The 11710-nt window shown below is 59.9% G+C and overlaps 1 protein-coding gene across 6 annotated transcripts in view; it reads left to right on the top strand.

The window, feature by feature from the left end:
* Window positions 1-3583: 3583 nt before the first annotated feature.
* Window positions 3584-11710, top strand: part of EPHB2 (EPH receptor B2) — a 181088-nt gene continuing 172961 nt past the window's right edge. For 4 of the 6 annotated variants that reach the window (XM_070598691.1, XM_070598681.1, XM_070598653.1 and 1 more), the window contains exon 1: window positions 4126-4329. In XM_070598691.1, coding sequence (XP_070454792.1) covers window positions 4269-4329 — 61 coding nt within the window. In that variant the 5' untranslated portion in view covers window positions 4126-4268. Of the gene's footprint in view, window positions 3689-4125; window positions 4330-11710 lie in introns of those variants that run through there. The other 2 variants (XM_070598671.1, XM_070598661.1) reach the window with 2 other exon arrangements.

Genomic DNA, 11710 nt, shown 5'->3' with positions numbered 1-11710 from the left:
GGGCTTGTATATGGTGCTTGGTCCATGAGCTTCATTCCAGTGCAGGCCCAGAGAGGGGAAGGGGCCTATCTGAGAACACACAGCAAACCCGTGGCAGAACGAGACCTGAGCCAGGTCTCTACTGAGAAAGTGCCCCTGGCCTGGCACTGGCTCCAGGTGTGATCTGATCCACAGCTGGCCGTGTGCCCCCATCAGTCCCGCACTGGGCAGGGAAGGGGCACTGGGATGGGGTCGGAGACCCAGGCACACTGCGAGGTGGCCTCCAGGCTCTGTCACTCAGCATAACACAAGCATCTCCCCCCCCCCACCCCCCGCCAGGAGGAAGGCCTCAGGAAAGGCCGAGGGGGTCCCGAACTCATTGGCATCCCTTGATATGGCTGAGATGAGGATACAGGTCCTGCTGTCCCCACTGAATCCACCACAATGAGTGAGTCAGGTCTCAAAGTGGCCTCAGAGAAACCACCTTGGCTGGGGCCCTCATTTTGCATTCGTGGCAAGTGGGGCCCAGAGAGGGTGAGTGCCCTGCCTAAGGTCACACAGTGAGTTAAGAGAGGGCTGGGACATACCCTGGAGTCTCAGTCTAGGGGTATAGAGGCCAGGCCAGCCCCATAGGCCAGGAGGATGGTGGCAGGTTAGTACCCAGGCTGCCCCCAGGCCCTGCTAAACCAAGCTCACGCTGCCTCCCCTCCCTCAGATCAATTCATTCTCTACTTACGATCCTCCATGGCTCCCCATTGTGCTCAAAATACAATCCATCTTCCTCCTCTACGACCTGATCTCCACACTCCAGGTGCTCGCCACCCCTCAGCTCCTACTCCTCCAGGGTACCCAGCGCATTCCCACCTCAGGGCCTTTGCATCTGCTGTTCCTTCCTTCCGTCTGGAACTCTTTCGGCAATCTTGTGTGGCGGACTCCTCATTGTTCAGCTTTCAGCTGTCACGTTCCCCCTTCAAAGAGGCCTTCTCTGATCCCCTGGCTGGAAGCCCCTCCCCTCAGTCACCCACTGTGCCATCACCCTGCGCACTGTCTTCCTTGCATTCACCAGTGTCTTAATTATCTCGTCCATATAGAGGTCTTACAGCAGAACACAGGTTCTGGAAGAGCAGGGCCTTGTTGGGCAGGTCCGTGGCTGTGTCTCTGCCTCCCCAGGGTCTGGCATGTGGGAAGTGCCCACTTAATGTTTGTTAATCAAATGTGATTGAAAGAGACTTGGACCAATCAGGTCACTGAAGCCTAGTTCCAGCTGCACCTCCCTAAAACCTGCTGTGTGTGTCCTTGGGCAAGTCCTTTTTTCCCTCTCTGAGCCCCGATTTCCCCTTCCGAAAGAAGGAGCTCCCGCTGCTGCTGGCCGCCTGGCAGGATGGGCTGGCTGTGTGAGCATCGTGGAGCTGACGGGTGTGAACGCTGCTTTGTAAACTGTTACAGTGTGATGGCAAATGCGAGGAGCTGTTGTCATTAGACAAATGAAGCTTAAGGCGCCTCTTCCTCCACTGAGGAGGGGACGGGGTCAGATGCTCTCTGGGGCCGCCTGCCCCAGGGGTCGAGCGGTGTCCCGTCAGGCCGCTCACAGTCTGCAGGGGTGTAGAGATAAGATGCAAATTAGAAACAAACAAACACGGACTGACCATCTTTCAGGAAACAGATAATAGGTGCAAATGGTCTGAGGCAGGGGTGAGACCAAAGTCAATTAAAGCTCTTGGGGGGGGGGATGGAGTTGGGGGGGGGCAATCCAAGACATTAGAGTGGAGAGGGCAACCAGGTGGAGCACACAGCTGGGACAAAGGCACTGCCACAGAGACCAGTGAGGACGGGCCTGGCCAGACTACAAAACCCAGCCATCCCTTGGGATCCCAAATGGGGCACAAATTCACATTTGGGGAGAAAAAGACGGGAGAGAAGGGGCCTTACTCTATTGTTATCACTACTTTTCTTTTCAGCCAGTTAAAGGCCCTGGACTGATGTCTATTTAGTTACATAACGTTGAGGGTGTTGCTTCCTTCTTTTGGCCTCGGTTTTCTTATCTGTGAAATGGGATGTGGGAAGTTTGACAAATGACTCCCTGAGCTCTATGCGTCTAGGAAAGGCACAAGGGGAATTGGCGCTGGGGTTGGACAGGCCTGGGGTTGATTCCTGGCTCTGACTGCTGTGTGCTGTGTGACCTTGGGCAAATTACTCATCTGGTCCTCAGTTTCGTCATCTGAAAAGGTCAGCATCTCCCTCATAGGGTTGAAAGACTGAGGGGAACAAGGCACAAACCAAGGTCAGCCTAGTGCTGGTACCAGATCCTTAATCAATGCCACTGCTGTTGCTATTTTGAGTCAAAAAGGGAGGTAGGTGCAGCTGGGGCGGGTGATGGTGACAAGGGCCTGGGGCATAGAAACTGGTCCAAAGAACTAAATCTACCCAGTGCATAACAGGCGCTCAAGAAACCCATCTTGAATTGGGAAGGGGCGGGGCACCTGGATGTTGGCACTGGTGAGGGCAATGGCCTGTGGCCGCTCTGTCCAGGAAAGGGAGTCTTGCCCCAGGACGGGCCAAGCTCAGGGGTTCTCAAACCCTGGGTTCCCTGGAGAGTCTGACAAGCAGGGACTGGAAATAAAGGCCAGCCCCACCCCAGCGGATGTTGACCGGGTCAAGGAGTCTGGAGGCTCAAGAGGGGGAAAATCTCCCATCCGCCTCACCCCATTTCCTTTCTCTCTGCTCACTTCTGCTTTCCAGGCAGTCTCTCCCAGCTTCCTAGGCCCACTTCCTCCTGGTGGCTTTCCAGGATGACACCCATTTCAGCTGGAATCTTCAAGCTTCAAAAGATGACCCAATTTTCCAAACCTTAGTTGGGGGTTTCAGAGCCTGTGGTGCCCTTTTCTTGGTATGGACGGTAGGGTGGGCCCTGAAGGGAGGGGACTGCTGGGACATTTTGGTCATTCGTGGGACAAAGGGACAGGAGAGGTCTTGGTGGCATAGGCTGAATTTAAACTATCTGTACCTCCACTGGGCTCTTACACCCACTCCACAGAGCAAGAAGCTTCTGGCTAAGTCTTGTTTGTCAGCAGTATGGCTTCTAAAGGCCAAGGGCCCTGGCTGGCCGGGTCAGTCCCGAAGGCCCCCTGCAGCCCGCCCACCATCCGGCCTCAGCGAAGCCTGTTAATGATGATGGTGATGAAGGCCGTCAGAGCAGGGCTGGGCCCACAGGGATGGAACGAGGGGTAGCGTCTGCCCGGAAGGGACAGCCATGCACAAAACCATGGCTGCACAGACAGGTCCATTCCAAGGGGGGGAAGGGGCTTCCTCAGATGCCCCCCATTGGCCTGCGCCACCCCCAAACTGCATGGGGAACAAGATGAACAGAGAGGAAATACAACGTACAGTTAGAAGGCTGCGCAGGGAGGGGCTGGTGGGCTCGCTCAGAACAAGGCAAGGAGGGTAGGCCCGGGGTCTGCCTGCCAGGGCCCGGCCCACCTCCACCGGAGTGACCCCCCCCAGGCCCTCGTGCCCGCGCCAAGGCCCGCTCTCCCAGGCGGAGGCCCCAGCCCAGCCCCAGCGCCTGGGAAAGCCGCCCGTTTTGTTCCCATCTTCCCCCCCCCCCACCCCCGCCTTTTTTTTTCATTCATTGCAGTTCGGTCCCTTTCGGAGCCGCAGGGACCCGGGTGGCAGGGCTGAGGCGAGGGGGTGGCACTCCCGGCCCTGACAGGTAAGGCCAGCCCCCCGCTTTGGGCAGCCCCTTCCCAGTCCTCCCCCCGGGTCCCCGCTCCCTGCCCCTGTCAGCCGCGCCAGACGCTCTCCGGCTTTGCAGCATTCAATAAAAATTCAGAAACATTTGGGCTGAAATCGCTGCTTTATCTGGAGGAGCCACAGCGCCGGGAGAGACCACTGCTGCGCGGGGGGAGACCTGGGGCTCCGTCGCCCGGGGCGCGCGTGGGTTCCGCGCTCCGGCGCCCGCGTGGCCCCCGGGTGGCCCTGCGGAAGCGGGGGGCTGGGGCTCTGGGGGCGCGCGCGGCCCGCCGGGGTCCCGGGCGCACGCGGGGGGCGGCGGCCCGGCCGGGCTCCCCCCGCTCCCGTGGCTCAGGTGGGCCGTGCCCGGCGCTGGCGGAGCCCGGGTCCCCGTTCTGCCCGGGCTGGATGGCTCATTCTGCTGGCTGCGCGGTGGCGGCGGCTGTGTGTGCGCCGCGCCTCGCCGCTCCCCCCGGCCCCCCGAGCCCGGGGCGCGCGCTCCCGCCCGGGCCGCCCGGGCCCCCGCGGCGCCGCGGCCCGAGGCCCCGGGAAGCGCAGCCATGGCCCTGCGGAGGCTGGGGGCCGCGCTGCTGCTGCTGCCGCTGCTCGCCGCCGTGGAAGGTGAGCGGGCGGGCGGCGATGGGGGCGGGGAGCGGCCGGGCGCGGCGGCCGGCGGCGCCCACCTCCGCCCCGCGGCCCGCAAAGTTTGCCCGGGGGCTCGCGCCGGGCGCAGGTGGCCGCGGGGAGGTGTGTCCGGCCGCGGCGGGGGGCGCGGGCCCCGCGGGCGCCCGGGGAGCGGCGGACGCTGATTGACTGTGCCAGGAGGAGGCGAGGGACCATCTTGCCGAGGCTTTGTAGCCAGCCCGGCGAGCGCCGCCCAGGGCCGGGGGCTGCCCACGCGCGCTCGCCGCCTGGGCCCGGGCACCCCCTTCGCGCGGCTGGGCCTTGCGCGGCGCCGAGTGGAGGGGCGCCGGCCGGGGTGCCCGGCCGCAGTCGGGGCTGGAAAGTTTGGCAGGGAGCAGCGGGAGGGAGGCACCGCGCCGGCCGGGTGGGGGCTCCCGGTCCGCGCCCCCGGGAAGGGGTCGGCGCCCCGAAGAGCGGGGACTGGCAGAGTGGAAGTGAGCGCGCCAGCCCCCCGCGCCGGTGCCTGCCCATCGCCTGCGGCGTACAATGGGGTCCCCTCCCCGAGAGGACTAGGGGGGATGGGTCGGTGGGCATCTCTCCGCTGCGCGGAGTCTCCGGGCACCCCTGCCGGCCACCGCCCCTCTGGCGGCAGAGCTCAGCGTGGCCGCCGGAGCCCCGGGAACTCTCCAGCTGCCGCCAGGGCCAGACCAGATGCTCTTGCCATGTGTTGGCTTTGGCCAGGGTCTCTGGGCCCTCTCTCCGTGGCCTCGCGTGTTGGTCCCTCCGGAACCCCACGGAGACGGGGTGGCTGCCAGGTCTCCCGAGCCAGCTTGCTCTGGGAAAGTTAGTGGGGTCTGGGTGTGTCCACCAGAAATGGCCGAGCTTGCAGGGCAAGAAATGAATATGAATAATGGTTCTCGTGTTTACTGCACTTTACAGTTTTCAGAACACTTTACAGTTTATGAAGTAGTTTGCGCTCTACGCAGCTCTCTGTGCTTTACAACGTGCTGCACAGTTGACAAGGTACTTTAGGCTTTATGAAATGCTTTCCCACCCACGATTTTGTTGGATTCCCCAAAATCAGTCTCCCATGGAAGCCAGGTGGGTACGATTCCTACTTCCTCTTAATAGATGGGGAAACCGGGGCCCAGAAAAGTCAGTGTCTCCTGCAAGGCCATCGGGTGATAAAAATAGAAGCCGGGTCTGAGGTCTCTGAAGCCTATGTTCTGTTCATTTTGCTGGATCTTCTTGTCCCTAAACAGGGCCCTAAACAGGGGGACCCCTTCCAGGATTCTGCCACTCCAGGCTGAGGGGTGAAGCATGTGTACCCCTATCTCGGGCTGCGTTGGGGTGGTGGGAAGCCCCATTCCCTCTTGCAGCTCAAAACAAACAAACAAACAAACAAACCGATCAGACCAGGCATGGGGGCCGCAGCCCCTGGGAATGGCACGGTGGGGGACCCCGTGCTATAACTTCAGTTTCTCTCTCAGGAATGAGCACTGTAGGAACTGTGGATCAGCGGGTGGAGGGGTGTCGCTGGATGGCAGCCACAGTTTCTGGCACCGAGGCAGCTGTCCTCCGGCTCCTGGCGGGTTTGGCGGCTGCCTGTGGTTTCCCGGAGTGGGGCCGCTGGGGCACCGGTGGTGCCACGGGCTGTGGGTGTGGAGGGCAGCCCCGGGGCCTGGCTGCTGGCGAGAGCTCCCTGGAATAGGGCTGAGGTACCACTTAATAACTCCGGCTTTGGGGAAATGACTCACGCGTTGGCCCGCTATGCATTGCGATGTTTACAGTATTATGGGGAGCTTGGCATAAATATTGCTTTTTAGGTTGCTGTCAGCGGCTGGAGGGGAAGACAATTGGCCCCTCTTTCATTGGAAGAGGGCTGGGTGTGTTTCTAATTACCGTGGGGCAGATAGAAGGGCCTTGTCTGTCCGCCCATGGCCCTGGCAGGGGATGGTTGCAATCTGGTGGGCTTTGGCCAGACTGGACGCTGGGCCCTGGACACAGGGCTCATCAGCTATTGATGTCACAGGAGGAGATGACCACTTGGGCAGCCACTGGGGGCAGGGTGGGGGGGGTGCACTGGGCACCCCAAACCTTGCTTCAGTGTGCCCTGGACACTGAGGATCTGGTCCGTCAGGGGTTACAGGGAGCTGGCCAAGTGGATGGGGAGACAGCGTGAGGTGGAGCTCAGGGGCCTTGCTTCTAACTTACGCTGGGACCCTGGGCCAGCTCCCTTCCTAGAGGGGCCTCAGTTTCTCCGGTGTGAATGGTCTAATTTCTCTCTTGGGATTCCGTCACACGCACCCTCCTTCCCTTTTCTGGGTCTCGGTTTCCTCATCCGTCAAAAGAGGGTGAACATAAGGCTGTCCTGCCTGTCTCACCGGGGGGTTCTGAAATGCAGACCAGAAAGGGGTGAGAGAAGTCCACTTCAAGGAACTGTGTGTGGCCTTTAGGGGGCGGAAGATGGACTGGGCAGGGCTGCTTGTAGCACATCCCAGAAGAGACAGGATCCTTCCAGGAGCCGCACGGTCTGTGGAAACAAGTCTGAACCTTGGAGGGGTGGAGGCCAGCTCCTGGGGCTCCCCGTACCCAGAGACGGGCGGCCACCACGCCTCGCCCCTCCCCCGCCTCGTACTCTGCAGTAACAAGGCTGTCCTGAGCATTGAGGCCCTGGGAAGTCCCAGCCTTTGGAACGTGGGAGAGGAGAGAGTGGGTGTATATATTGGGGGTGGCGGGGGGAAGCCTGGCATAGGATGACGAGCTTCGTAGCGCCCCTAAACCGTGAGACCCCCGAGGGAAACACAGGTCGAGCATCTGGAGTGGGCGCTTAGAGAGGGAACACGCCCAACAGGGGAAGAGGCCAGGGACAGACCAGCCACTAGATGGAATCCAGAGGTGGAAGTCTAGAGAAAACCGGTCTCCTTTGAGCGTTTCTGCGTTTGATCTCCAAATATTTATGGAGCTTCCTCTCTGGCTGGTGTGGTGCTGGGCCCTGGGGTGGGCAGGGCGACGGGGGACACGCCGATAGGGAAAACAGGTGGCAAGATCTGATGTGGGAAGTGTGTCCCAGAGTACCACCAGGAGGAAGCTGGGACCCACCTGGGGCAGCAGAGGCGGCTTAGGCTGCAAGAGAGTTGTTTCGTCTTCATGGCTTTATTCTTTGCCTCATTTTCTCACTACCCATTCTCCCTGCAATGAAACTCTCAGCCACCTGTCACACTCACGAGCTGTGTTCTGAAAAGTTAAGGTTGACTTTGGGACTCAGAGGGTGAGGAGGATTTTGCCTGGAAAAAGAAGGGGCATGTGTAAGGACACAGAGGCACCGCCTTAGGTGTATCTGAGGGGGATGGGTGCCGAGGGCAGCAGTGGGGGATGAGGCTGAGAATGGAGCGCAGGGCAGGCCCTGAAGGGCTAGGATGGAAGGCTGGGAAGTTTGAACTTGATGCTGAGGGCAGTGGGGAGCCAGTGAAGGTTCTTGAGCCACTGAGGGAGCTGGCCAGATTTGTCTCTGGAAAGATCACTGACTTCTAGTGTGCGGAATGTTTAGATGAGCCAGACCCCGTCTTGCCCAGTCTAGAAAAGACCAGCTTCTCTGTTCTCTGCTAGACTGTGAGCTCCCTGAGGGACCTCATCTGGCTCACTTTTGTGTCCACAGTAGTGGTGAAAAGAGCTCCGTCCAGATGCCGCCTCCCCAGAGGCCTTCCCTGATTGCCTCATCTAAAATAGACCCAGTGCGGCCGCTCTCGCTCCCGCCTGCTTTGTTTTGCTTCGTAACGCCCGGCGTCGCCTGAAATGTGCTGGCCTCCTTTTTCAGTGCCCACCTCGCCCTCTAGCCTGTAAACTCTGGGAGGGAGGGAGGAGGTTTCTGTCTGCCATGTTTGTCACGGCGTCCCCGGTGCCTGGAGCTGAGCCCACTCACGGGGACGCCCAGTAACTGAATGACACAGTCAGCTAAGGAACGTTGAATGAATGAATGTCGAGCGAACGAACGAATGAATGTAGTATGCTGCGTTAAGCGGTAAGTATCAGGAGAATGATGCAGAGATGGAGGAGAGAGTCCTCTGGCCCGGGAGATGAAGGAGCTCTGCCTGGGGAGAAGCCAGGGGCTAGTGTGAGCAGGGGTCCAGGATGTAGGAAGGCAATGACCAGAGCAGTTCAGCCAGAGCTAGGGGTTCAGATGGACCAGCAGCAGCCAAGCACTCGACAAGTCCCCTTCTTTATGGGGGGAGCCTGCCTGCCCGCCCCCATTCACTTCTTGTCTCTCCCACCCCCGTCCCAGCCCTCTGCCGGGCCCACTTCTTGGGCATTACCTATCTAAGACCCAGCGACCTTGAGTGGGATTAATTTGGAATTGGTTTTCCTTTCATGTTTGTTTCTTCTGCTTCTCATTTTTAAAGGAAGCTGCTTTCATGTATCCGTCTTAGCCGGGAAATCAGGGCTTAGATTTAAAACCCAAATGGTGTAGAATTCAAAAGCAAGTCGACTTATTCATTCATTCCTCCATCCGTGCATATATTTTAAAAGAGTCACCGGGTACCCACTGCACGTCAGACGCTGGGTGGGAGAAGGGATTCCGGCTTTGGTGGGAACAAGGCCAGCCGCCTTCACAGGCGTGTGGGGCAGAAAAAGGCACAGCCTCCAGGGCCGTCAGACCAGGTTCCAGTCCCAGCGTGGCACGCCGTGTGCCCTGGGCGAGGAGCGTGGGCTCCCTGGACTTCCCCCCGTAAAGTGTCAGGCGCACGGCCGTGTGCATTAGACGCTGTTCTAGGCTCCTCCGCGGTCCCCTTCTTCGGAGCACCCGTGGGTGTGGTCAGTGATGGCTGTGTCCTAGTGGCCCCCGTTTTGGCATTTGGATTGTTCAGGCAACGGATCAGCCCTCAGTGTCTCCTCCAAACCGTGGCACAGGCTCCCAGCTTCCCCGCGCCTTGGGACGGCAACCCTGCCAGCGTGGCGGACCCAGGACGCTGTCTCTGCCTCCTTCTCCAGGGCCCCATGGGGGCAAATACTCGGGCTCTTACACTAGGGGGCTCTCAGCTGCGGTCCCCGGGCCTCCTTAGTTCTGGGCGTGTGTGATCACCCTGAAATTATAATAGAATGTTGGACGTTAATGTGGATTTTCCTGGGAAGAGGGGCCTTAGCTTTCAGAAGATTCTCAAAACAGTTGTGACGAGGAGCCTGCATGCAGGCACACGGTGGGGACTTGCTTCCCAGTCTCTGGAGCCCTCGGTTGGCCCCTCTGCCAGCCTTTCTGCCCTGCTCTGGCCCCTGTGCCCCTCAGGACGGGTGTCTTTCCTGCCTCTGGCCCCCTTTGCATCAGCCTCCCAGCCACAGTCGGGACGGGTTCTCTGGGCAGCGGTGCAGGGCTCTCAGCAGGGCCCGGCAGCTGGTCAGCTCTGCCTGCCCAGAGCTCACCTATGAGTTTACACTGGAGGTCGGACCCCTGCACGCAGAGAGATCCCTCCAGGAAGGGGCAGGTGGAGCTGGCTGGGCTGAGCAAGGCAGGGGAGTGTGCTCCCTCTGAGGGTGGAGGGGTGAGATCCGGGCGGCCTCCTGGCGGAGGTGGGCCTGGCCCACCCCTCCGACCAAGGTCCATCCCATCTCGTGGCCTGGCCTGCTTGCCTGACTTGGCTGGAGATTTGGTAGGTCAGGAACGAGGCTGCGGGATCCGTATTTTTAACACACTGCCCGGGTCTTTGCATCCGGCAGGCAGATATGCCTCCCAGTGACCCAAGATAAAACATGGGACTCCTGGGAAAGAGGAAGAGAAACCTCAGTGGGAAACTGGAAAAGACTGAAATGAAGTGACATCAGTCAGAGTTCGTGCGCACCGCCAGGCTGCCTCCCGCTGGTGAACAGGCGGGCTGGGCTGGGGGAGGGCAGGGCGGGAGAGAATGTTTGCACAGCCCAGGGTGGGGCGGGCCGTTGATCGCGACAGCACCTGGAAGCTTCTTGATTGGGATCAGCTCAGGCTGATAAGGCTGCCTTGAAAGCGTTTTAGGGCCTTTTAAAGCGGCTTCCTTGCGTAGAGTGGGAGAGGGGACACCTGTCTCTCTGGAGCCCCTGTGTCACCTGGGGGACTTGCCTAGCCCACCTTAGCCTGGGCTCTGTGAGGCAAGCTCCATGGCGCCATCTGTTGCCCTGCTGCAGCCCCTGGGGGAGGAGACCTTATCTGCTTTGTGGCCTTGAGCAGGTGATGCCCTCTCTGAGCCTCAGTCTCCTAATCTGTAAACTGGAGGTGCTGCCTGTTGGAGGCTCCTGGTGAGGATTCAGTGGGATCCTGTATACGGTGCCCAGCAGAACAGCCTGACCTGCGGCTCGACCCGCTGTTCATTAGTTGTCATTACTGTGAACTGTCAGCACCCTCACTCCTTGCCAGACTTGGTCCTTAGCCCTTTCGCCTAGCGCTGACCACTTTTTCTCTTGTTCAACGAGCAGCAGCAAAGCCTGGGGGTTACAAGAAGGGTGTTTGGAGTCAGACCGTCCTTTACTGTGTGTCATCTGGCCGGTTACTTAACCTCTCTGAGCCCTCGTTCCCTCCTCTCTAAAATGAGGATGCTCATAGTTCCTAGCTCTTGGGGTGGTTGTGGGGAATGAATGTGTTCATCCATGAAGCTGACTGACCAAGTGCATGCCTCACGTGTGATAAGCACGCAGTGAATATTAACTGTGGCTGTTATTGCTCGATACCGATGGGAAAACTGGATTCAGAGTAGGGGACATGGGTGCCATTTTACTGGGGGGACTCTGCCTCCGGCTCCCCACCAGCCCCTCTTCACTCGACCGCAGGGAAAAGCCGAAGATAGAGTTAAGCTCGGAGTCTGTCTGACTCTCGTGGGGGGCTGGGTGGCCCTCCGGCCTGCCTCTCTGGTTCCCATCCAGGTTTTCCTCAAAGGCCCCTTGCCCCCTGTCCGCCCCCGTCCCCTCCACCCCAGTTCGGCCTCCTGATCCCAGGAAAGGGGCAGGATCTTCTGTGGCTGTGCCTCCTTCTTGGCCCTGTGCCTGCCCGGCACCGACCTCCATGCCATGCTGATGACAATAGCCGCCCATTCCCGTGCCAGCGGCTCCGCTGAGAGCACTGTCTGTGTCATCTCCTGCAGTCTCTCCGACGGCCCCACCACACGGTTTCGTTATTAGCCCATTTTACGGATGTGGACGCCGCAGCTCAGAGAGTGACTAGCTCGGGGACACCACCTGAGAGTGGGACACAGGGATTCAAACCCAGGTCTGGGGGGCTCCGGAGCTCATGCTCTTCACTGCCACTCGAGCCACTTCTGGAATGTGCCTCCCAGCTCAGAGGAAGGGCCCGGCTCTGGCAGGGTCTCCAAGGCAGCCGTCCAGCCTCTGACTCCATCAACATCCTGAGATAATGCGAGCG

Source organism: Equus przewalskii, chromosome 2 (genome assembly GCF_037783145.1).
Source record: "Equus przewalskii isolate Varuska chromosome 2, EquPr2, whole genome shotgun sequence".
Taxonomy (NCBI): Eukaryota; Metazoa; Chordata; class Mammalia; order Perissodactyla; family Equidae; genus Equus; species Equus przewalskii.
Note: the sequence above shows the minus strand (reverse complement) of the source record. Positions and strands in the feature narration are given on the sequence as shown.